We start from the raw sequence: 27,546 nt of genomic DNA on the forward strand, positions 1-27,546 counted from the left end.
GCTTTGGTTTGAATGTAGTTAATTATATAAACTGCACAAAATTAGAAATATTTAATACCCCAAAAGATTTACTAAGAACATCATTTGAAAATATATATTTTAGTATATACATACATGCACAAATCTCACTAACTGGGGAAACAGTATTATACAGCTGTATTTCAAACTTGAGTATATTCAGTAGGCTCAACAAAGGCTTCCAGCAAGTATTAATACAATTATAGCAAAGTCTCTCAGTACAGATTAGCTACAAAAAATCCCAAAATACTAATTACAGCTTTGAACATAAAACAATTTTTAAAAGTTGATAAAAGTTGTTTCTAATTCAATCAATGGCATTCCACAAGGTCTACAAACATTTTGAAAATAAAAATTAATATTATGCAGCATTCAAGCAATTTAAAGGACTACACCACCCAGTATTGCAATGGGAAACACCGAGTGATGTGGCATGGTTATCGTTCAATATAAGCTCCTCTGAAGTGTTCTATAGATTAAAGATTCTCAACCAACTGCTGAGAGAGAGCTACAACAGACCACTTTCTAATGCTTGAATGTCACTACGTATCTTATCAAAATTCAATTTGTGACAACTTACAACTTCTATCTAACAGTGGATGGTGATTCAAGGATGATCCCTACTATGCTTGGCTGATGGAGTGTTAGGAATTCAGTATTCCAATCCTAGTAAATTGCATTTGTATACAGTATCATGCATAGAAACAGAGTTTAGTAGTTATTCCTGGATCTACATACCAAATAGCTGCCATCAACTAACTAAATTGTTTGATTTGTGCCTGCACCTATTTACCTCTCCAAATAGAGATAAAACACTCATAAACCCCAAATATTTGATTTTGTGGTGTAGACTGAAACAAACTCAGGCACCACCAGCTACAAAATCATAACTTGTCCAATGCTGAATCCATTTCACAACAGACTTGCCCAACACGTTGTGGAACCGCCCACGTACTAACTCTGCAACATGCACAGCTGGCGCCTTCATCATAAAACGCCCCATGGCACTTCTCAGAAGAATGCAAACAGAAACCTGGCAGTAATTCAAAAGGAATTCAGCAGTTAAAAGTTAAGCAGTTCATTTATAGCTTTCATTCAAAGGTAGATGTGGGAGAGGCGTGTTATTGCTGAGACACTTGATTCTTGGTCCTTGGGAAGGAATCTGAATGAACAGGGAACAGGATATAGAAATTTTTAAGTACTATACCAGACTGCCAGCCCTTTGTGCATCTCCTGCACCAGTAACTGTGAAATACCCAGCAGAATCTTCAGCTCTGAGAAACAGAAAATCTAAAGTGCGTCCAAAATAAGAAGCAGTTTTTAAAAAAAAAGTGTGAAGTCTACCATTTCAAATAGACTGCTTAGAGAAGTCTTGAGTGACTCCTCTTTCTGCTAATGCAATCACAGCATACTCTTTACACGAGGCAGCACGGTAGAATAGCAGTTAGCTTAACACTTTACAGCGTTAGCAACCTGGTTCAATTCCTGTGGCTGTCTGTAAGGATTTTATGCCTTCTGGCTGCGCCTGCGTTTCCTCCGGGTGCTCCGGTGTCCTCCTACTTTCCAAAGGCGTAAGGGTCAGTAGGTTAATTGGTTACATGGGTGTAATCAGGCAGCATAGACTCTTAAATAAAAAAATAATAAAAATAGAAAAAGGAAGTGGAAATCTATTCCCAAAAAGCTGTTGAGACCATGTCTTTTCAGAACCTCAAAATACAGACATAGGTTTAGGAAACAGTAGTAAAACGTGGCAAATAGACTTCCGATACAGAAAGAAGTGACGCAAAATCAATGGTATAACAGCATAGAGGTGAGACATGTTTTTCTCCTGTTCTGATGCCCCAAGTAGGCAGCTGACCAGCATTTATTAAGCAGTATGCATTACCTAATGCAAATCTTGCATTGTTTTACATTGCAAATTTGAGATAATTAAAGGGCCGACAGAGAAAGAAATTTAAGTTTGATTTCCAATTATCTCAGCAACCTATTGGAATCACATGAACAAGGTGCCAAACAGTGACTGCCGCTCTTCACAGCACATGCGAATAAAGAGATGAAGTACGCCTTGGCAATCTCAGGCATTGTGGCAAAGAAAGATCTGGAGTGCCAGCATTCTTGACTGCTCAGGCTCCAAGTTAAAATACCGAAGCGTAACAAAACAAAATGAAACAAACAGTATATTATGTCTATACCTTTCACAGAAGTCTACATTTATAGCTGTAACAATATGCTACAAATACATCAGTGGGTCATATTTATCTAGGGTGGGACATGTAACAGAACTATTGGGAGTGCATGATTGGGAGTTCAGTAAAATAGTCAAGTCCCTTCAACCAATCCCTAATGTATTGGGATTGATAAGCTTTCTTTCCAGAGGAACACGAGAGGGAATTTTTCATGGAGTATTATTTGCAGAAGTTGCAAAAGTGCTCATCAAAAGACTAGCAAAACTTTTAAACCCACAGTGATACTGGGAGCTGAATTATTTGAACAACTTCGTAAATTCCTCCTTTATGCAAAAATTTGAATATACAACTTATAAGATTTTAGAAAAATAAAAAGATTGCTTTCTGCCAACCCACCTCTACTTGTAACACATCTTTTTAAAACCAAAGAGAATAAACCCGAAAAGAATAAACCTATACAGTACCCAAGTATATGAGATGCACATGCTCACTCAGATCCACAATGTAAAAAATAAGTGATGTACAATCCATGATCCAAAGGCAGGAAACTTCCTGCACATTGGTTACATTTCATCAGACCGTGGATGGGTCTTTATGATCACTGTTGCAGAATGTTCTGTCCAGTTGGGCTTCGACGAGATGCTATAGTCATCCTTTTCACTTTTGGGTGCTGTCCTTCCTAGACTTATATCACCCTGGACAGCAGCTTTGATTATTCTGTCCGCATCTGAAGAGGAGTTGCTATTCAAAGTTGAAGTGGTTTCGGCCTTTCCCAAGTCTGAAGACTCAGGCGTGCGATTCCGACTTGTTGACATTAACACTTGAGGAACCTCCTGATCCAACCCGGCATTCTCTGTTATCTCTGGATCAGCACCTGGATTATGGGCCTTTGGCACCAAGCGGACATGGGATGAATCACTGTCAAGTAAAGTCCTGGAAAGTACTAACAAAGAGAAAAGAAACTGGCATCAGTATCCATGAAACAGAATGTGAACCTTCCACAGAAAAGTTGATTACCAAAGAGCAGCATAAAATAATTTACTTATTTTAGGCAGTAGGGCATCATCCAAGGCCAATTTATTAAATTTCACTTTGAAAGATGAGTTCCCATTCAGAAAAGCAAAGCAAAACAGTTGAAGCCAATTTCCTGACAGAGGATAACACGAAAATGCAAATGAGTCCTTAAAACTCAAGAGGTTCTCAGATGGGTCATAGCAGAACAAGGATAATACTTTGGTAATTTGCAATTCAAAACTAGCAGTTGATTATCTTAATCCTAGTTTGCTAATTTATGTTCCCCACTGTTTGTGGCATTTGAATCCTTTGCCACAGAAAGCAAATAGTCTACATCAATTGTGCTAATTTGCTTACGACTCTGAAAACTTCAACTATAGTGTCGCTGTTCCCCCCCCCTCAGTAAAACAAGTCCACTTTAGTTTTAAATTGTCAACATCTCTGAATGAGAATAAGCCTTCCCTGGATCATGTGGTCAGAATTACAGTTATCCATTTCTTATTAAATATTTACAGTTTGATTTCTTGTCAACACAATTCTGTTGTGTGCCTTATTTATTAAACCAGAGCTAAGCATGTCCTGATGCTTTAATAGGTAGCCCTCCACTAAAGGGTCCAGCGCAGATTCATGAGAATGATCCCAGGAATGAAAAGGTTAATATGTAAGGAGCGTTTGACGGCTCTGTGCCTGTACTCACTGGAGCTTAGAAGAATGAGGAGGGATCTCATTGAAACCTACTGAATATTGAAAGGCCTAGATGGAGTTGACATGCAGAGGATGTTTCCAATAGAGGGAGAGTCTAGGACTAGAGGACACAGCCTCAGAGTACAAGGTTATCCATTTAGAGCAGAGATGAGGAGGACTTTCTTTAGCCAGAGGGTTGTGAATCTATGGATTTCATTGCCACAGACAGCTATGGAGACCAAGTCATTTGGTATATTTAATATATTCTTGATCAGCAAGGGTGTCAAAGGTTAATACAGGATAATGTGGTTGAGAGGGAAAGTAAATTAGCCATAATTGAATGGCAGAGTAGACTTGATGGGCTGAAAGGCCTAATTCTGCTCCCATGTATTATGATCAATTCTAAAATGGGTTTCCTGAGCAGCAAACCACACCACATAAAATATCATCCACTTTGATCAAAAGCTACACTGAATGTATGGTATACTACACCAAGAAAGTGCATTGTTTTGTATACTGGTTTTTAATATTGCTATAATGCATTTGCTAGGCCTCATTTCAAACCAAGAGAGCTGTGGTAAAGGTATGATGAATGGAAGTGAAACTTAAAAACACATTTATCAGTAATAAAATATTAAACTAAATCAAAGCTTTGTAAACATATTTAAATTAAAATGAAGAATATGGTACATATACTGCAAATGTCTACAGTAGATAAGTTTCAGGACAAAGGAACGTCATCATTAGGCACCATGGTAGCACAGCAGTTAGCCCGACTCCGTTGGAGTCCAGAGCGTTTTGGAGTTCAGAGTTCAATTCTGGCACCATTCTGTAAGGAGTCTAAGTATATCCAGTACATCCTCCCCATGGAATGTATGGGTTTTCTCTGAGTTGTCCAGTTTCCACCCAAAGTTGTACTGGTAGGTTAAATGCTCATTGTAAATTGTTCCCTGATTAGCTTAGGGTTAAATCTGGGGATGTGGGGTTGCTGGGGCAGCATTGCTCAAAAAGCTGGAAGGGCCTACTCCACGCTGTATAAAATAAATAGAACATTGTATGGCTATGGTTAAATGTGCGCATTTGTGAACTACAACAGATATACCAAGTGAATAGCTCAGTTTCAAAATTATCACTCTAACTTCTGCACTTGTACCCTGTTGCAATGCTGCATCAAACATATCCTCATTCTTTCAACTCCTGCCCAGTTCAAAATTTTCCAGAAATCTTCCATCCATTTCTGGTAGCGGTGTCTTCCACGTCTGTTGGAAAAAATCCTCAAATTCCCTCTACCATAGCCCTTTCTCATCTGAGAATACATTTTATTTTGTGCATTAGGACCTCTTCCAAGACCAATTTATTAACTTGTACGTTCAAAGTTAAGTTCTCAGAAAATTATAGGGTCTGCTCACTCTGCTGGAGTTTATCAGATACAATATTGACCTGTCAAACTTGCCTCATAAGAGAAACCAGCCGCATCAGGAATAAGTCTGATAATCATTCTCTAAACTCTTTCCTATACATAATTGATCATTCCTTATATAAGGAGATCAATATTTGCCAATAATAGTACTCAGGTGTGGTCACTATATAACTGATCGATTTTACCTTTTGAATTTAATAGCCTAGCAATAAACAATAATGGTACATTAGAGGTAATCTGAACAGGAATGTATTAAATAATTAAATGATCTACCATAATCATATAACAGGATAAGAATTTAAAGCAAACAAAAGAACCTAAGAAATAGGAGCAGGAGTTGGCTATCTGGCTCATTGAGCCTGCTCCACCATTCAATAAGATCATGGCTGATCTGGCCATGGACTCATCTCCACCCACCTGCCTTTTCCCCATAACCCTTAATTCCCCTACTATGCAAAGATCTATCCAACCTCGTCTTAAATATATTTACTGAGGTAGCCTCCACTGCTTCATTGGGCAGAGAATTCCACAGATTCACCACTCTCTGGGAAAAGCAGTTCCTTCTCATCTCCATCCTAAATATACTCCCCCGAATCGTGAGGCTATGACCCTTAGTCCTAGTCTCAACTGCTAGTGAAAGCAACTTTCCTGCCTCTATCATACATCCCTTTTATAATTTTATGGTTTTATAATGTCTCCTCACATTCTTCTGAATTCCAGCATGTACAGTCCCAGGTGACTCAATCTCTCCTCATAGTCTAACCCCTCATCTCTGGAATCAACTTGGTGAACCTCCTCTGCACCGCCTTCAAAGCAACTATATCCTTCCTCAAGTAAGGAGACCAGAACTGTAAGCAGTACTCCAGGTGTGAACTCACCAGTACCCTATACAGTTGAAGCATAACCTTCCTGCTCTTAAATTCACTCTCTCTAGCAATGAAGGCCAACAATCCATATGCCTTCTTGATCAACCTGCTGTACTTGTAAACCAATCTGTTGTAATTCATGCACAAGCACTCCCAAGTCCCTTTGCACGGCAGCATGCTGCATTTTTTTTTACCATTTAAATAATAATCTTCTCTTCCATGTTTCCTTCCAAAGTGGATGACCTTGCATTTACCAACATTGTACTCCATCTTCCACCCTTGTCCACTCACTTAACCCATGTATATCTCTCTGCAGACTCTCTGTACGTTCTGCACAATTTGCTTTTCCACTCAATTTAGTATCATCAGCAAACTTAGATATGCTACACTCAGTCCCCTCTTCCAGACTGTTAATGTATATTGTGAACAGGTGTGGGTCCAGCACCAACCCCTGTAGCACACCGCTCACCAACTATTGCCAACCAGAGTAACACCCATGTGTCCCAACTCTCTGCTTTCTATTAGTTAACCAATCCTCCATCCATGCTAATACATCACCCTCATTTCTAGGCATCCTTATCTTATGGATAAGTCTTTTATGTGGCACCTCATCAAACACCTTCTGGAAATCCAAGTAACTAGTGTCTATCTATTCCCCCCTATCCACTGCACTCATTATATCCTCAAAGAACTCCACAGAAAGTTTGTCAAACAGGACCTGCCTTTGCTGAATTCATGCTGCATCTGCCTGATAGATCCATTTCCTTACAGATGCTTCGCTATTTCTTCTTTAAAGATAGCTTTAAGCAAGTTTTCCAACTACAGATGTTAAACTAACAGGCCTACAGTTACCTGCCTTTTGCCTGCATCTGCAAACAAATATGCATGCATACAGTATAAAGAAATACACAAATTTAGAGGAGGATTAGGCCATTTGGCCCCTCAATTGTCTCTCCCAAACTATTTGTAACCACAACTCCAAATTTCATCTAGTATGCTGCTACAGCAATTATTTAGTCCCCTAGATCCCCTCCTCCTTCTTCCTTTCTCCTGTTGTCCACTCTCCTATCCTATCAGATTCTTCCTTCTCCAGCCCTTGACCTTTCCCACCCACCTGGCTTCATCCATCTCCTTCTGCTAGCCTCTTTTCCCGCCCCCACCATCTTATTCTGGCATCTTCCCCCTTCCCTGTCCTGAAGAAGGGTCTTGACCTGAAAAGTCGACTGCTTCCTCTTTTCTATAAATGCTGCCTGACCTGTTGAGTTCCTCCAGTGTTTTGTGGGTGTTGCTCTGGATTTCTGCATTTTCAGACTTTCTCGTGTTAATGATTTAGTCTTTTTAAATGCTTGTATCTGCATACAAGTCTTTTTGAATTGTGGACCCAAACATGTTCTCTGTGTCTCTGATTTTACCCACATTTTCTTAAAATGACATGCAACATTCAATGTTTAGTGGTACTTTGTACTCATACTTCAAGAACGTTTCTCACCACTGTATGACTCTTCCTGGGATCTTAGCTTTGCACCAAATGGGTTTATACTTGGGAAAATGATGAGTGTAAAAGACAACAGGAACACCTAGAAGAAAAAAAAAGTACTTCAGTTGATTGTAATTTCTTATTCACCAATAACCAACGTAGACAAAATGAATCCAGACACAGTGATAGTCAACCTCAGTCAACCTAAAGTCATGGTTAAGTGGTGGAGGGAGAACAAGATGAAAATATACTCAATTTGTTATAAATTCACATTTGGGATCCAGAAGTAGCTGGTGAAGACAATGCCCTGGAGTCATAGAATACCATAGCACAGAAACAGCCCTTCAGGCTGTCTAGTCCATACTGAACTATTACTCTGCCTAGTCTCATCAACCTGCACCTGGACCATAACCCCGCCCTCCATCCATATACCTGTCCAAATTTCTCTTAAAATGTTGAAATCGAACCCACATCCACCACTTCCTCATTCACCATCCTCTGAGGCGAAGAAGTTCCTCCTCATGTTCCCCTTTAATATTTCACCTTTCACCCTTAACCCATGATCTCTAGTTCTAGTCTCATGCAACCTCAGTGGAAAAAGCCTGCTTGAATCTACCCTAACTATACCCATCAAGAGTTTGTAGACCCCCATCAAATCTCCTCTGATTCTCTTACATTCTAGGAAACAAAATCCTAATCTACTGAACATTTCCCTATAACTCAAGTGCTGAAGAATTATGCCCAATCACTCTAAAGAAGTTGGTTGTGAGCTATCTTATTGGATCACTGTGGTCCTTCTGATGAGGATGCTCTCACAGTACTAGGAGGTAGGGAGTTCCACAATTCAGCACAATTGATAATGAAGGACTGATGACACATTTCTAAGTCAGAATGTTGCTCACCTTGAGAGTGATAGTATTTGATGTACCTGACACCCTGTCCTTCTAGTAGTAGAGGTCAGACGTTGGGAAGGTGCTGTTGAAAGTAACTTGGGCAAGTAAATGCCCAAATGATCACTGACTAGTACATAATCCAGACACTGTGCCCTGGTGGTGGAGGCAATGGAACAGAAACAACTCCCACCCACCAAAAATAATTCGAAGCCTATTGAATGTTTTTCCAAAACTAAAAAGAGTGGAGAAATATATGATCTCATTTGGAGACACTACAGTCATTTTGCCCGCCCCCCAAAGCACTATACCATGCTTAAGACAACTTTCACAATTTCAGTTCTCAACTGCTTCATCCTAATGTTATACTTCAAATGAGAAGTATCCATAAATTAACCCATTTCAACAGCAGCAACTAGACCAGTGTGGTCTTGTCTTCAATGAACACTTATATATCACTGAAATACGATTTGGGAGATAATTTTAATGCCTACCCACAGTAGCATAATGTTAAATTAATAGTTTACATCACAGTCCATAAAATGCCTATAATCCTCCAAATGAGATCATCTAACATCATAAATAGGGAATAAAGTCTGAGACTTTCCTGAGTCATTTTGTCAGAGAAGGCGGTGGATCAATTTTGTAATCTGAGGTAAACTATGGCAATTCAGTATTGGATGTCTGTTATACTGGGTCAGGTTTTGTTTATAAATATATTGAAAAGAACATTGTTCTTAATCATTAGCATAAAAACACAGACAATACTTCATCGGAACAGGCCACCCTGTCTATGCCAACTGTGATGCCAATCGAACGAATCCCATCCATCTGCACATGGTCCACCTTCCTCTATTCCCTGCCTGACCATGTGCTTGTCTAAATGCCTCTTAAACATTACTATAGTACCTGCCTTCTGTACTTCCTCTGGCTCTGCTGCCCAAGCACCTACTTGGGAACTACTTGGAGAGTGAGGAATTCTATGTTAGTGCAGTTTAGTGGTCCTCTCTTTACTGTCATAATAAGTACGTAGTCTTTAATTGCAGGAAACTGCAGATGCAAATATAAAACAAGCTTCCATGCTTTGTGAACTACAAAAACTGAAATTCCAAAATTATTAATTGTGCAATGGCGTTGGATAAATCTTGATGCAATATCGTACCAGCTAAAAAAGAACTTTTAGCTGAGAGTATGGTTACAAACTGAATCAGTGAAGCGTCATCGACTGCTCGTAGCCCAATGTGCTCATTACAGGCTAACTATTCATTCTTACCATTATGCAAGTACTGATGTTAGCACTCTTGGTGCTTGTGTGTTTGACCAATGCTTGTAGCTTCCTCAGTTGTTCAATTAGAGACCTATGATAAAAGATACTGAAAATTAACTTTCACATCTATTTCTGGCATAATTACAACAAGAAAGTGAAGGCAGAGATAAAAATAATCAGAATTTAAAGTCTATTAACCCAAGTTTATGCTGTAGTTTTCCTCCATTTCATCATTAACAATATGGATTCTCAGCTTCTTTTCCAAATGGTTTTAGTATTTCTATGGAATTAGTCAACAGTCTATAATGGATTTATAAGCTTGAACTATAAGCTATGCAATAAAAATATTATTTGATCAAACATCAGTTGATTAGCTCTTTGTACCCCAACATGGGTTATATCAACACTGAAATTAGCAACTTTATTTTCCTAAAATTGCTAATGGCCACAAGAGACTGCCATCTTGCATAGAGAGAAACAAAGTAAAGGTCGGCACAATAGTAAAGATGTTCCATAGAAGTAGTTTCTGATAGCTTACAAATGACCTCACTTGTCATTAGAAATCCTTTAAGCCTTATCCAACTCTCCTATTACATGAAATAATCAATTTCAATTACTGACACATCCCATTTGTTTTATAGAAACATAGAAACATAGAAAATAGGTGCAGGAGTAGGCCATTCGGCCCTTCGAGCCTGCACCGCCATTTATTATGATCATGGCTGATCATCCAACTCAGAACCCAGCCTTCCCTCCATACCCCCTGACCCCTGTAGCCACAAGGGCCATATCTAACTTCCTTTTAAACATAGCTAATGAACTGGCCTCAACAGTTTGCTGTGGCAGAGAATTCCACAGATTCACCACTCTCTGTGTGAAGAAGTTTTTCCTAACCTCGGTCCTAAAAGGCTTCCCCTCTATCCTCAAACTGTGACCCCTCGTTCTAGACCTCCCCAACATCGGGAACAATCTTCCCGCATCTAGCCTGTCCAATCCCTTTAGGATCTTATACGTTTCAATCAGATCCCCCCTCAATCTTCTAAATTCCAACGAGTACAAGCCCAGTTCATCCAGTCTTTCTTCATATGAAAGACCTGCCATCCCAGGAATCAATCTGGTGAACCTTCTTTGTACTCCCTCTATGGCAAGGATGTCTTTCCTCAGATTAGGGGACCAAAACTGCACACAATACTCCAGGTGTGGTCTCACCAAGGCCTTGTACAACTGCAGTAGTACCTCCCTGCTCCTGTACTCGAATCCTCTCGCTATAAATGCCAGCATACCGTTCGCCTTTTTCACCGCCTGCTGTACCTGCATGCCCACTTTCAATGACTGGTGTATAATGACACCCAGGTCTCGTTGCACCTCCCCTTTTCCTAATCGGCCACCATTCAGATAATAATCTGTTTTCCTATTTTTGCCACCAAAGTGGATAACTTCACATTTATCCACATTAAATTGCATCTGCCATGAGTTTGCCCACTCACCCAACCTATCCAAGTCACCCTGCATCCTCCTCACTGCTAACACTGCCACCCAGCTTCGTGTCATCCGCAAACTTGGAGATGCTGCATTTAATTCCCTCATCCAAGTCATTAATATATATTGTAAACAACTGGGGTCCCAGCACTGAGCCTTGCGGTACCCCACTAGTCACCGCCTGCCATTCTGAAAAGGTCCCGTTTATTCCCACTCTTTGCTTCCTGTCTGCTAACCAATTCTCCACCCACACCCATACCTTACCCCCAATACCGTGTGCTTTAAGTTTGCACACTAATCTCCTGTGTGAACTTTCATCAGGTAATGAACCTAGTGATCTGAATTATTTATATTTTCCTGGGCACCTTTTGTCAGGATTGAGAATTTCTATGATGGATAAAGCGCAAGTAGACAGTATTCATAAGTACATTATTATTTAAATTTATCTGTATGGCTGTACATACATATTCTGGTTCTCGAGATGCTGCACCTTCCTCTGCAACTCTTGGTTTTGGACAGTGCATGCTACAACCCTACAACACAAAGAAACAACAGTTATGTTACAGTATTTGCCACTGATAAGAGTCACAATGTCCATTTGTAATTAGAAACCAAGATATTGGTTCTGGAAACAGGAATAAGTCGAGGTAACAGAGCAATATAAACATAAAATTATTTTCTTCTGTAACACAATATAATGAAACAAAAAAATGAGATTCAGAAGTTGTACAGTACTGAGTAGAACACACACATGACTACAAGTTGCTAGATTTCATCAAACATTCATGATAACAGCCAATCACACATAAATTTGAAACACCAAAATTCTCTGAACAAATTTATAGACATTTAGTACCGGCAACGTGGAAGTGTAAGATTGGTTTATAAGTTTTCATTAACAACAAGATGAGGTTTTAGCAAAAGCAAAATATTTGGGAAATAACCTTACCTACTCTCCAGTCCATCAATGTAATTCTTTTTCTTTCTGCGACTCTCTTGAGCGGACTGTTTATTTCGAATCTTCCTTCTGATTCTTTTCAATGCACGTTCTTCTGACTGCAACAAGAATGCAAGTTTCTGAAATCAAGGCTGTTAGGAAGTATTCTGGAGTTAGGTTATATAGCAAGATACTAACTTCATCACCCAATCTTTAGACCTGAACATGGATTGTAGATTAAATTTAAAATGCAGCCCTGGCCAATAGGATCTTAGACCTGTGGGCAGCAGGTAATTGTAAAACCAGACAATGCTGATTAACATTCATTTTGGGTGTCTGGAGTGTGGATGTGAAGAAGGTGGTATGAAAATTATTTGTAATTCAAAGGAAACATTGTAGATACATTGTAAATTAGAATTGTCCTTTGATCTTTAGGATATAAAATATATAATATTGGGTCAAACAGGCCTCTTCCTCCAGGGTGTCTCATTTTGTTGAATAAACCCCTTCTGTATCCACTTGCTTCAGCGTCTCTCAGTAACTTTGTTCATATTACAACATTTGGCAGTCAAATCACAGGCTCCATTTCAACCACAAATTAAGCTAACATGAGAACATGCTGGAACTATTTGTTCCTTGAAATAAGTTAAAGCAGCAGGTGAATTATCAAACTAAAGGGAGCTCATTGTAATTTTGAATTGATCTATTAGTATAATGTATCAGCATCAGGTAAGGATAAGCATCAGAGACCTGAGACACGAGCTGAGCACTCAATTTGGGTGCTAAGGAATCCAATGGATATAGAATTAAAAAGCTATTATTAATAATCACAACTCTAAGACCAACTTAATCTTGCAACCAAACCAAATGGTTTCTTTATGTGGAGTAGATGTAAAGTTACTAATGTCCTTCATAGATGGAAATATGACATTATTATCCTTTATCAGCGATTTCTCTAACTTCCAGTAGATTTCCCACTCCCCTCTTCTTCCATTCCCCATTCTGCTTCCCTCTTGAAGTCACCTGCCCATCACCCCACTCTGGTGCTCCTCCTCCTCCTTTCCTTTCTTTCATGGTCCACTCTCTTCTCCAATCAGATTTCTTCTTCAGCCCTTTACTCTTTCCCCCTATCCTCACCCAGTTTCTCACTTCATCCCCCCCCCCACCTACCTTCACCCATCACCTTCTAGCATGTACTTCTTCCCTCCCAGCCCCAACTTCTTATTCTGGCTTCTTCCCTCTTTCTTTCCAGTCCTGATGAAGGCTCTCGGCTCAAAACATCCACTATTAGTTCCTGTCCATAGATGCTGCCTGACTTGCTGACTTCCTCCAGCATTTTGTATGTGTTACTATTGAACCTTTAGGACTCCGGTTCTTTAAATGCCTCTTCAGTTCAGGGCAATTAGAAATGGGCAATATATGCTGTCATTTGGTAACAAAATTCCCATGAAGTGTATCTAAATAAATAAACATGAAGTTCAGCCTAAGGGAATAGACATGAAACTTCTGTCTGGATCTAGGCCAATACCACACTCAAAATGGGTATTAGGAGTCGGAGCTGCAATCTAGAATGCTCTTGCTTGCAAATGTACTACAGCATCAGGAAATTTCTTCAGCTTTGGAGCCAAGTAGGACAAGGCAAGTATAAAATATACCATTAAGCAGGATTAATGAATGCTTCCTTTGTTCATCCCTGCAATGCTGTCCTGTACCGCAAACTATCCCAAGCTTGGAAGTAGAAAATAGATTCATTTTGGTTTCGTACTTTCCACTTTTCAAATATTAAGTCATTTGTGATTAAGTAATGGAAATTTTTTCAACTCTAAGATCAATTTATGCAACTTACAGTTAAGCCTGTAGGAAGCATTCTAACACAGGAACAGAAATTGACTTTTAATCCCTTGGTAAGTCCTATTCTTCAGTTAGATTAGGACTGGTCTGTTTTTCTGAACTTTTATTCACGGTTCTGTATCCTATGATGTCCTTACTGAGAAACATCTACTGATTAGGTTTTGAATTGAATTGCTATAATGTGACTGTTCAGTTTCCCTTCCCTGCTGTCGAACACTTTAGGACTATTCAGAATTAAAGTCCTTACATAAGAACATAAGAAATAGGAGCAGGAGTAGGCCATCTGGCCCGATGAGCCTGCTCCGCCATTCAATAAGATCATGGCTGATCTGGCCACCATCTCCACCTACCTGCCTTTTCCCCGTAACCCTTAGTTCCCCTACTATGCAAAAATCTATCCAACCTGGTCTTAAATATATTTACTGAGGTAGCCTCCACTGCTTCATTGGGCAGAGAATTCCACAGATTCATCACTCTCTGGGAAAAGCAATTCCTCCTCATCTCCATCCTAAATCTACTCTGCCGAATCTTGAGACTATGTCCCCTAGTTCTAGTCTCACCATCCAGTAGAAACAGCTTTCCTGCCTTTATCTTAACCAACCCTTTCTGAATTCCAAAGTACAGTCTCAGATGACTCAATCTTTCCTCATAGTGTAACTCCCTCATCTCTGGAATCAACTTGGTGAATCTCCTGTGCACCGCCTCCAAAGCCAATATATCCTTCCTCAAGTAAGGAGACTAGAGCTGCATGCAGTACTCCAGGTGTGGCCTCACCAGTACCCTGTACAGTTGCAGCATCACCTCCCTGCTCTTGAATTCAATCTCTCTAGCAATGAAGGCCAACATTCCATTTGCCTTCCTGATAGCCTGCTGCACCTGCAAACCAATCTTTTGTGATTCATGCACAAGCACCCCCAAGTTCCCCTGCACAGCAGCATGCTGCAATATTTTTACTATTTAAATAATAATCTGCTCTTTCATTTTTCCTTCCAAAGTGGATGACCTCGCATTTACCAACATTGTACTCTACCTACCACCCTTGCCCACTCACTTAACCCATCTATATCTCTCTGCAGACTCTCTTTATCTTCTGCACAATTTGCTTTTTCACTCAATTGAGTATCATCAGCAAATTTACACTCAGTCCCCTCTTCCAGATCGTTAATGCATATTGCAAACAGTTGCGAGCCCAGCACCAAACCCTACAGCACACCGCTGACCACTGATTGCCAACCAGAGTAACACCCATGTATCCCAACTCTCTGCTTTCTAATAGTTAACCAATCCTCCATCCATGCTAATACATCACCCCAACTTACCTCATTATCAGTTTTAAAAAAATGAACAGCACTATCAGTTAAAAAATGAGCTCAAGTTATCTACTGGAATAACGATGGGCTATAGATATGGTATTGATGCAGAACCAAATTATGAAACTTTAAACAGGGTGCAATGACTGGTACACAAACGAGGTTTAGACATTATATCAATACTTCATTTCACTGCCATTATCGTGGTTGCACTTCATAAAGTATTTATGGAAAAATGCTAGAAGTATGCATGATTTGCTGCTTAAAATCTGTCAAGATTCCGTGTGGGAGGCTGGTCGAGAAGGTTCAGTCACTCGGCATTCAGGATGAGGCAGTAAATTGGATTAGACATTGGCAAGCCAGAGAGCGGTTGAAAAGGCTTGTCTCTCTAACTGGAGGCCTGTGACTAGTGATGTGCCACGGGGAACTGCGCTGGGTCCTTTGTTGTTTGTCATCTCTGAATGATAATGTGGTTAACTGGATCAGCAAATTTGCAGATGGCACCAAGATTGGCAGCTGCAGTAAACAGTGAGGAAGGTGATAATGGCTTGCAGGAGGGTCTGCATCAGCTGGAAAATGGGCTGAAGAATGACAGATAGAATTTAATGCAGACAAGTACAAGATTTTGCACTTCAGTAAGACCATCCAGGATAAGTCTTACAGAGTGAACGGTAGGGCACTGAGGAATACAGCTGCATAATTTGTTGAAAGTGGCGTCATAGGAAGATAGGATTGTAGAGAAAGCCTTTGTCACATCGGCCTTCATGAATCAATGTATTGAGTACAGGAGATGGGACATTATGTTGAAGTTGTATAAGACCTTGCTGAGACCTAATTTGGAGTACTGTGTGCAGTTTTGGTCACCTACCTACAGGAAAAATGTAAACAAGGTTGAAAGAGTACGGAGAAAATTCACAGGCATGTTGCCGGGTCTGGAGAACCTGAGTTACAAGGAAAGATTGAATAGGTTAGGACTTTATTCCTAAGAATGTAGAAGACTGAGAGGAGATTTGATAAAGGTATACAAAATTATGATTGGTATAGTAGGGTAAATGCAAGCAGGCTTTTTCCACTGAAGTTGGGTGGGACTACAACCAGAGGTCATGGCTTAAGGGTGAAAAGTGAGAAGTTTAAGGGGAACACGGAAGAGAACTTCTTCACTCAGGGGGTGGTGAATGAGCTGCCAGCACAAGTGAGTGGTCCATGCAGGTTCAATTTCAACATTGAGAAATTTGGATAGGTACATGGATAGTGGGGATTTGGAGGGCAATGGCAACACACACAAAAAGCTGGAGGAGCTCAGCAGGCCAGGCAGCATCTATGGGAAAAAGTACAGGTGACGTTTTGGGCATTTTGTGTTTGCTGCTTGGATTTCCAGCATCTGCAGATTTTCTCTTGTTTGTTGAAGACTATGGTCCTGGTGCAGGTCATTAGGAACAGGCAGTTCAAATGGTTTTTGGCAAGGCCTAGATGCACCAAAAGGCCTGTTTCTATGCTGTACTTCTCTATGACTCTACAAAGATATTGCAACTGCAGAACTTTAGGGTATACAGATGCCAACGCAAAAAAGATTTGAATTTCACGTGTTCTGCTACTAAAATGTAACAAAGTGCTGCACCTTTGTCAGGGGAAGGCAAGTGGGTAACTGCACTCCATCTTTGGATAAAAGTCTTTTTTCTTCATCAGTCAGAATCAGTTCTTCAAAGCAATGCTGAAATAAATCAAGGAAAATAATAAGAGATCACACACTTATCCCATATTAATAATAACAAGTTAAAACACAAGTGCATGTCATCACCATTTCTAATGCTGGCAACTTACACACCGAGAACAAGAGATTAGACTAAAGTTAACGTCAGGATCTCATGAACACTTTGTATTCCCTTTCCCACTCAGCTCAGAATGGAGAGAATGACCCATCTGTCACATGACGAACAAACAATACCAGGCAGTCAGGGTGTGCAGGCACAACCTACGGCAATGGGAAATGATTGGGGCTTCTCCATACCGTGAGGGATGATAAGATCAAATCCTTATGAATAGGGCTCAGCAGAACATAATGGCAGGTGACCCGGTTCAAAGTAAATTTTTTATCAAAGTACATATATGTTACCATATACTACCTTGAGATTCATTTTCTTGTAGACATTCACAAGGAAAAAATACAAAAGAATTTATGAAAAACTCTACATACGCTAAGACTGACAAACACTAATGTGTAAAAGAAGAAAAACTACGCAAACAAAAACACTGAGATCATGAGTTAAGAGTCCTTGGAAGTGAGTTATAGGTCATAGAATCAGTTTAGATTAATGGTGCTTGAAATAATTCATACTGGTTCCGAAGCCTGATAGTTGTAGGGTAATAACTGTCCCTGAACCTGGTAGTATGGGACCGAACACTTCTGTATCTCCTAACCCATCGTAGTAGTGAGAAAAGGGATAGTCTGGATGGTGAGGCTCCTTGATGATAGGTGCTGCTTTCTTGGAGAGTGCTCCATGTAGATGTATTAAATGATGGGGAGGACTTTGCTTTTGATGGCCAGGAATGTGTCCACTGCTTTCTGTAGCCTTTTCCATTCCTGGGCTTTGGTGTTTGCATACCAGTATGGACCACAGCTCAAAGATCGCCATTCAATACAGCACTTGCATGCTGCATTCTCCCCCATAAAAGCCTTTAAATTCAAATTGTTCCTAAATTTTGAGAAATGGGTCCTCATTTATTGATTACCCTCTGCAGAAACTCTACTATGTCCGGTGCAATTAATCTGACACACATGTAAACTACATTTATTTAACAATTTAATATTCACTGAATCCTACCCATTATAGAGTGGGGAGTGGGTACTGATTAAACTATCTCCCTATTATTCCCTGCAGTTTAGAAATGAAAAGGAAAGTGAATTTCTGAAAATGGATTGCCTAAGCAACTAATAGCTCAGATCAGTTTGAAACTTTACACTGACAGAATATGGAATACCAGCAATCTGAAATAAAAACAGGCAAACAATCACCTAGAAATATTAAGTAAGTGTAGGAAATATTCATTAGTTCAGGCAATATTTATGGAGAGAGAAACAGAGTGAATGTTTCATTCCTGATGAAGGGTCTCGGCCTGAAACGTTGACTGCACCTCTTCCTAGAGATGCTGCCTGGCCTGCTGCGTTCACCAGCAACTTTTATGTGTGTTGCTTGAATGTTTCATTTGAGGACTTTGTATCAGGATTTGATTAACCTGTTGCGTATCCTCCGTACTTTCTGATTTTAGTTCTTTTTTAATTTTCTCCCCACACATTGGAACCAGAGAGATTTCTTCTAAGAGGAACTTGAGGGAATTTTTATGGAGTATTATCTATATAAACACTGGGTTCGTGCCGAGGTGAGATTGAGACGCCTGCCCCTGGATCATCAGTTCAGGATTATCATTGGTAACTTAACTATTGTGCACTCCCATCCCCAATGCAAACACCGATCTGACAAACACTGGTTGTTCCAACAGCCCTGCACAGTCCAATGATGTTGTCTTTAACTCCTGCCAAACACATTTTTGAGCTGAACTGTTCACTACATGACGTCTGGAGGAGAATTACAATGGGGAAAAGAAACACCAGCACCTTATTTCTATTAGGACTCCTAAATTTTTTAATTCCCAATATAAAACCTTACTACATAAATGAGAAATGAATCCTTTATGTGTGGGAATAAACACTTACTTGATTTGCTTTACTATGTTGCTGCAGGTCTTCTATTGTGAGGGTTACGAGACCCGTACTTTCCTCCACAGGAAGAATTTGTGGATTTTCAATCAAACAGTCAGGCTCCCAGTCTTCTAAGAAGTTTTAAAAAAATCTCTTTAATTGTGGCATCAGTATATTTTTACAGAATGATTGTTGCACATAAAGAAAAACAGTAACTAGTAAGAATTTTCACACACACACACACACACACACACACACACACTCCTTATATTTTAGATAGACACCATCTTGGTTTAATCAAATCCTCTTCCAGCAGAGAAAAAAAGTATTATTTGTTGCAGGGCTCGCAACCACCTGTTTCATCCTTTCACATATCTTGGTGGGATTGAAATTAAACTTAAAAATAAATCCCTTTCTATTGCATAACTTAATTTTAAAAATAAAGAATGAGAAATCTGTGGAACTGAAGATACAAGAACGGAGTTGCAAGCAGAACTGCCATTATCTCCCCCTGCCTTTAAGAATGTCCAAAAGCCTCTAATGAGAAGCATTAACAGAATTTTATATTAAACTATTTGAACAAATACGAGGGCAGGTGACCAACAATCTGGTCAAGGAACTTAGTTTTAAGAGAGTCTTAAAAGACAAGAAATTGAGAGGCAATCTTGAGAGGAGGAAAGGTAAAATGGTTGGGAGAGTGATGTATAGGACTTTGTATGCTGACAAAAGAAGGAGCAGACCAGCAGTGGAGCAATTAAAATTGAAGGCCACCAGGAAACCATTAACAGATCAAACAACCCCGATGAGTTATTGGCTTGTAGTGAATCACATACTGTACGTGAAGAAGGATAAGACCAAGAGATTTGGAAAAATACAGCATTTTTTTTTTTAAAAGGGTACTGATTAACCAAGAGCTGAAATGAGTCAGCAAGTATGTGGTGAAGGAGACTTTGTTCGATTTAGCATGAGGTGCAGATTGACATGACCTCATGAGACAGGTCAGCCAGCAATAGGAGGAAATAGCAAAGTCAAGTAATATCAGAAAGAGTGAAGCCACTGACTTTGGATACTAGCACAAACTCAGCTCTCTAGCCAGAGATATGAAAACTGCCATTGATTATTTCAGCAATCGGTGAATTGGGGTAATGGGGGAAATTTGGTGAAAGTACAGAGGTGGAAATAAGAGCCACCAGAGTTTTTACAGAGGTTAAAAATTGTGAGGAGCACACACAAAATGCCGGAGGAACTCAGCAGGACAGGCAGCATCTATGGAGGGAAATAAACAGTCAATGTTTTGGGCTGAGAGTCTACTTAGTTCCTCCAGCATGTTGTGTGCCTTGAAGAGGTAGAAATTGGCACATTGATAGACGGTTCAAAGTTCAACTTAATCTGACATCAAGAATTATAAAGATTCAGTTCAGATTCTGTTGCTAGGAGGGATCGAGTTGGTGTGAGGCAGCTGATTTGCACCAATGATCAAAATAAACAGCTTCCATCCTTCTGGTACTGGTTAGCAGAAAAACCTGACAAACATTTTAATGATTTAGAGATAGCCGGGGTGTGGTGGCAATAAGATAACAACACAAGATAAAAAGGCCAACAAAAAAAAGAAAAACAAAGCACCATGAATTATTTCTCGTTGAAGAGAATTCAAACTTGGAGAAATTGTATCCCACCGGGGTTGTAATGCTTCATTCTGTTCACAGGCTATGAATTTATTGCTTATCCTTTATCAGGCCTAAAATGAAAGACTTTCCAAGCAAATGTCTTCATGGTGTAGAGATACAAATCACATAAGAATACCAGATTTCCATTTCTACAGGAGAATGGTGAAAGAACTGGTAGCTTCATGATCCCCCATTAATTATACCAAGTATTTAGATGATGTTTTAATTACATGAATAAAAATGCCCCAATGGGATCAAAGAACTCACACAAATGTTGGAGGAACTCAGCAGGCCCGGCAGCAGCTATGAAAAGAGTACAGTTGACGTCTCACCTGGACTGGAATAAAAGTCTGTCTAACCACATCACTGTGCTCAAATATATTTTTGAGAGTTCCAAAATTAAAAGTCATTCACATAGAAATACACAGGTAGATGGGAATCACTTCAGGCACTCACCTAATACAATTGAGATGTCCCTTTCTAATGAGGGCTTCTCGGTTTTCACACTGTATAAACAATTTGCATTATTCTGAGAGTTCTGGGAAAGCGAGTAGTTATGGTCAGAATTTATGACTTCAGAATTAATGATTTCAGAGAGCGCGACGTCACTGCCTGATGGACTATCTTCATGGGCACAGTGGTTGTTGTCTTCTGATATTCCACTGTCACTGTCCAGTGAAGATGACACTGGGATGGGAGTCTCATCATCAAAGGAACCAAGGATGGAGTTGAAGAAATCCTCAGTGTCATGGTCATTCAGCATCTACAAATAGAAGAGATGAGGTCAGGAAGTAGAAACTTTCATCATCTGATTGAATATGGATAATAATTCCAAAAGGCCCATTGGGATTAAGTGGGGCAATAATTCATGTGCTACCTAGCAGATATTTTTACAAAGCAGATAGGTGATAAAGCACAGCTACAAATTGCGACAGTAAAGGTTATAGGGTTCTACTTTAAAAATGCTAAAACCGTGACAGCTTTCAAGTACACCTGACTCAGCGTCCTACTCTTTGTACACTCATGACTGTGTGGCCAGCCACAGAGCAAATAGCATTTATAAATTTTCTCATGACCATAAGACATAGGAGCAGAATTAGGCCATTTGGCCCATCAAGTCTGCTCCGCCATTCAATCATAGCTGATCCTTCTATTTTCCCTCCTCCTCAACCCCAGTTCCCTGCCTTCTCCTTGTAACCTTTGATGCCATGTCCAATCAACAATCTATCAATCTCTGCCTTATATACACCCAATGACCTGGCCTCCACAGCTGCACGTTCCACAAATTCATCACCCTTTGGCAAAAGAAATTTCTCCGCATCTCTGTTTGGAATGGACACCCGTCCATCCTGAGGCTGTGCCCTCTTGCCTTAGACTCTCCCACTATGGGAAACATTCTTTCCACATCTACCCTGTCTAGGCCTTTCAACATTCGAAAGGTTTCAATGAGATCCCCCCTCATCCTTCTGAATTTCATAGTCATAGTCATACTTTATTGATCCCGGGGGAAATTGGTTTTCGTTACAGTTGCACCATAAATAATAATAGAACCATAAATAGTTAAATAGTTATATGTAAATTATGCCAGTAAATTATGAAATAAGTCCAGGACCAGCCTATTGGCACAGGGTGTCTGACCCTCCAAGGGAGGAGTTGTAAAGTTTGATGGCCACAGGCAGGAATGACTTCCTATGACACTCTGTGCTGCATCTTGGAGGAATGAGTCTCTGGCTGAATGTACTCCTGTGCCCACCCAGTACATTATGTAGTGGATGGGAGACATTGACCAAGATGGCATGCAACTTAGACAGCATCCTCTTTTCAGACACCACCGTCAGAGAGTCCAGTTCCATCCCCACAACATCACTGGCCTTACAAATAAGTTTGTTGATTCTGTTGCTGTCTGCCACCCTTAGCCTGCTGCCCCAGCACACAACAGCAAACATGATAGCACTGGCCACCACAGACTCGTAGAACATCCTCAGCATCGTCCAGCAGATGTTAAAGGACCTCAGTCTCCTCAGGAAGTAGAGACGGCTCTGATCCTTCTTGTAGACAGCCTCAGTGTTCTTTGACCAGTCCAGTTTATTGTCAATTCATATCCCCAGGTATATGTAATCCTCCACCATGTCCACACTGATCCCCTGGATGGAAACAGGGGTCACCGGTACCTTAGCTCTCCTCAGGTCTACCACCAGCTCCTTAGTCTTTTTCACATTAAGCTGCAGATAATTCTGCTCACACCATGTGACAAAGTTTCCTACCGTAGCCCTGTACTCAACCTCATCTCCCTTGCTGATGCATCCAACTATGGCAGAGTCATCCGAAAACTTCTGAAGATGACAAGACTCTGTGCAGTAGTTGAAGTCCAAGGTGTAAATGGTGAAGAGAAAGGGAGACAAGACAGACCCAGAGCCAACAAACGTTCTTCATATGATAACCCTTTCATTCCTGGAATCACCCTTGTGAACCTCCTCTGCACCCTCTCCAATGCCAGCACATCTTTTCTAAGATGAGGTATACAACTGTACACAATACTCAAGGCGAGGCCTCACCAGTGCCTTATAAAGCCTCAGCATCACATCTCTGCTCTTGTGTTCCAGACCTCTTGAAATGAATGCTAACATTGCATTTACCTTCCTAATCTCAACCTGCAAGATAACCTTTAAGGTGTTCTGCACGAGGACTACCAAATCCCTCTGCATCTCAGACTTTTGGATTTTCTCCGTTTAGAAAATAGTCCGCACATTTATTTCTACTACCATAGTGCATGACCACGCGTTTTCCAACATTATATTTTATTTGCCACTTTCCTGCCCATCCTCCTAATCTGTCCAGGTCTTTTTGTATCCTACCCGTTTCCTCAACACTACCTGCCACTCCACCAATCTTCATAGCATCTGCAAACTTGGCAACAAAGCTATCTATTCCATCATCTAAATCATTTATATACAGCATAAGAAGTGGTCCCAACACCAACCCCTGCGGAACACCACTAATCAACTGGCAGCCAATGTGGATCTTTTTATTCCCACTTGCTGCCTTCTTCCAATCAGCCAATGCTCTAACTTTTCTGTAATACCATGGGCTCTTAACTTGGTAAGCAGCCTCATGTGTGGCGCCTTGTCAAAGGCCTTCTGAAAGTCCAAATATACAACATAGATCGCATCTCCTTTATCTATCCCACTTGTAATCTCCTCAAAGAATTCCAACAGGTTCGTCAGACAGGATTTTCCCTTAAGGAATCCATGCTGACTTTGTCCTCTCTTGACCTGTGTCACCAAGTACTCCATCACCTAGTCCTTAGCAATTTACTCTAACATCTTCCCACCCACTGAGGTCAGGCTAACTGGTCTATAATTTCCTTTCTGCTGCCTTCCTCCTTTCTTAAAGAGTGGAGTGACATTTGCAATTTTCCAGTCCTCTGGCACCATGCCAGAGTCCAATGATTTTTGAAAGATTGTTTCTAATGCCACCACAATCTCTAAGGCTACCTCTTTCAGAACCCTAGAGTGCAGTTCATCTGGTCTTGGTGACTTTTGTACTTCTAAGTCTTTCAGCATTTTGAGCACCTTCTCCCTTGTAATAGTAATTGCACTCACTTCTCTTCTTTCACACACTACAACATCTGGCACACTGCTAGTGTCCTCGACAGTGAAGACTGATACAAAACACTCATTTAGTTCATCTGCCATTTCCTTGTCCCCCGTTATTATTTCTTCTGCCTCATTTTCTAGCGGTCCTATATCCACTCTCATCTCTCTCATTTACTTTTAAAACATACTTGAAAAAGCTTTTACTATCCACTTTGATATTGTTTGCTAGATTGCTTTCATATTTCATCTTTTCTCTTCCAATGATTCTTTTAGGTTCTCTTTTAGGTTTTAAAAACTTACCAATCCTCTATCTCCCCACTAATTTTTGCTTTGTTGTATGCCTTCTCTTTTGTTTTTACATTAGCTTTTGACTTCCCTGGTCAGCCATGGTTGTACTATTTTGTCATTTGAGTATTTCTTCATTTTTGGAATACACACGCCCTGCACCTTCCTCATTTTTCCCAGAAACGCAAGCCATTGCTGCTCTGCTGTTATCCCTGCCAGCATCTCCTTCCAATTTATCTTGGCCAACTCTTCTCTCATACCCCTGTAATTTCCTACTACGTCAGACTTTATTCAATCATATTGTGATCACTGGTTCCTAAGGGTTCTTTTACCTTAAGCTCCCTAATCATCTCCGGTTCATTTCATAACACCCAATCCAGTATAGCTGATACCCTGGTAGGCTCAATGACAAACCACTCTAAAAAGCCATTTTTTAGGCATTCAACAAACTCACTCTTTTGAGATCCATTACCAACCTGATTTTCTCAATTGACTTGCATGTTAAAATCTCTCATGACTATTATAACATTGCCCTTTTGACGCGCCTTTTCTATTTCCTGTTGTAATCTGTGGTCCACCTCCCAGCCACTGTTAGGAGGCCTGTATACAACTGTCTTCAGGGTCCTTTTACCCCTGCAGTTTCTTAACTCTACCTACAAGGATTCAACATCTTCCGATCCTATTTCACATCTTTTTACTGATTTGATGCCATTCTTTACCAGTACAGCCATGCCTCCCCCTCAGTTTACCTTCCTATCCTTCCAATACAACGTGTAACCTTGGACATTCAGCTCCCAAATACAACCACCATTTGGCCACAATTCAGTGACGGCCACAATGTCATACCTGTCAAATAGTACAACGAGATCATACACCTTATTTCTTATACTCCACACATTGGGATACAACACCTCGAGTACCATATTTGCTACCCTTTTTGATTTTGCATCCCTAATGTACTGATACTCACCCTGTTGGCTGTGACTATGTTCCATCACCTTCTTAACAGTCTGACTGCACACTATTTTTTCTTTTTTACCATCTGTCCTTTCCTGAGTCCCATCAGTCTGGTTCCCACCCCCACTGCCAAATTAGTTTAAACCCTCCCCAACAGCTCTAACAAACCTGCCCATGAGAGTATTGGTCCCGCTCGGGTTCAGGTCAACCCATCACTTTTGAAGAGGTCACACCTCCTCCAGAAGAGATCCCAATGATCCAAGAACCTGAAGCCCTGTCCCCTCCACCAGCTTCTCAGCCACACATTTATCTACCAAATCATTCTGTTTCTCCCTCACTGGTGTGTGGCACAGGCAGCAGTCCAGAAGTTACTACCCTGGAGGTCCTGCTTCGCTTTCTACCTAGCTCTCTAAATTCTTTTTTCAGGACCTCTTTGCTTTTCCTTCCTATATCATTGGTACCAATATGTAACAAGACATCTGGCTGCTCTCCCTCCCTCTCCAAAATGTTGTTGACGCGATCTGAGACATCCCTGACCCCGGCACCTGGGAGGCAACATACCATCCAGGTGTCCCATTCACGTCCACAGAATCTCCTGTCTGTTCGACTCACTATTAAGTCCCCTATCACTATCGCTCCCTTCTTCTCTCTTTCCCTTCTGCACCATAGACCCACGCTCAGTGCCTGGAACCCGGTTGCCGTGGTATTCCCCCAGGAGGTCCAAAAGTATCCAAAGCGGTATACTTATTTTTGAGGGGAATGGCCACAGGTGTGCTCTGCTCTAACTGCCTATTTACATTTCCATGTCAGAACTGTTGTTTATCAGAATCTCAGATGGCAATGAGTAGATATACATGAATGAGATAGATCAGTTGGTTGAGTGGTGTCACAACAACAACCTTGCACCCAATTCCAAAAGGAATTGATCGTGAACTTCAGGAAGGGGATGCTGGACTTGGGCGTACACACACACACACACCCTTATAAAGGGGGTCAGCGGTGCAGAAAGAGTCCTTAATTTTCACACCTCAGAGGATCTATCCTGAACCCAGTATATTGATGCAATCACAAAGAAGGCATGCCAGCAGCTATACCTCACTGAGGAGATTTGGTATGTCACCAAAGATTTTAGTAAATTATTTTAATGTAAATTATTATGGCATATTCTGACGAAGACAAGGAGTCCTTCTATCAAGAACTGGTTGAAGTAACTGATAATGCCCCTAGGGCAGACAAGTTGCTCATCTTGGGAGATTTGAATGCCAGGGTAGGCAAGGACCACAGTACCTATGAAGGTAAAGGCAAAAAGAACACCAAAGGTGACCTTATGCTAAACTTTTGCGCTCAGAGGGAATTGTGTGTTACCAACACTTTCTTTTGTCAACCCGAGAAGAACTACTTCACCTGGATGCACCCAAGGTCAAATCATCTCCATTTGCTTGACTACATTGTGACTCGCAGAGCAGATATACCAGAGATTCAATCGACAAAAGCAATGTGTGGAGCAGAGTGCTCATCTGATCATTACATGGTATGATCACAACTTAGACTTAAACTGCTGCTGCCAAGGCGAAAAAAGAGTGAAGCAACCAAGAAATTGGATGTCACCAAGTCGGCCAGTGAGGAACATCAGAAGAGACTTTTCACAGCATTGACATTATCTCTCCAAGAAGACAAAGGCCCTCTCAATGACCCAACCAATACTGAAGAATGCTGGAAGCAGCTCAAGAAAACCATCCATTCAACTGCAAGTGCAGTGCTTGGTCACCCTAAGAGAAAAACTCTTGACTGGTTTCAAGAACAAAATGATTCAATTCAAGAACTGTTGGAGATGAAACAAAGGCTTTATATGTGTCACTTGAAAGAGAACTCTGAAAGAAGCAAAGCAGCACTTAAGGCCATGAAAGCCAAAGTTCAAAGGGGAATCAGGGATTGAAGAACAACT

The 27,546-nt window shown here is 40.6% G+C and overlaps 1 protein-coding gene across 2 annotated transcripts in view; it reads right to left on the bottom strand.

Moving 5' to 3' along the window:
- The window catches only part of creb3l3l (cAMP responsive element binding protein 3-like 3 like), a 34,534-nt gene continuing 6,988 nt past the window's right edge, over window positions 1–27,546 (bottom strand). Inside the window, exons 3-10 of one of the 2 annotated variants that reach the window (XM_063042806.1) lie at window positions 21,220–21,526; window positions 19,112–19,224; window positions 17,018–17,110; window positions 12,251–12,357; window positions 11,766–11,834; window positions 9,829–9,913; window positions 7,678–7,765; window positions 1–3,147 (exon numbers count right to left, since the gene is read on the bottom strand). In XM_063042806.1, the coding sequence (XP_062898876.1) occupies window positions 2,768–3,147; window positions 7,678–7,765; window positions 9,829–9,913; window positions 11,766–11,834; window positions 12,251–12,357; window positions 17,018–17,110; window positions 19,112–19,224; window positions 21,220–21,526 (1,242 nt within the window). In that variant the 3' untranslated portion in view covers window positions 1–2,767. Of the gene's footprint in view, window positions 3,148–7,677; window positions 7,766–9,828; window positions 9,914–11,765; window positions 11,835–12,250; window positions 12,358–17,017; window positions 17,111–19,111; window positions 19,228–21,219; window positions 21,527–27,546 lie in introns of both variants that reach the window. The other variant, XM_063042805.1, reaches the window with a different exon arrangement.

Source organism: Mobula hypostoma, chromosome 3 (genome assembly GCF_963921235.1).
Source record: "Mobula hypostoma chromosome 3, sMobHyp1.1, whole genome shotgun sequence".
Taxonomy (NCBI): Eukaryota; Metazoa; Chordata; class Chondrichthyes; order Myliobatiformes; family Myliobatidae; genus Mobula; species Mobula hypostoma.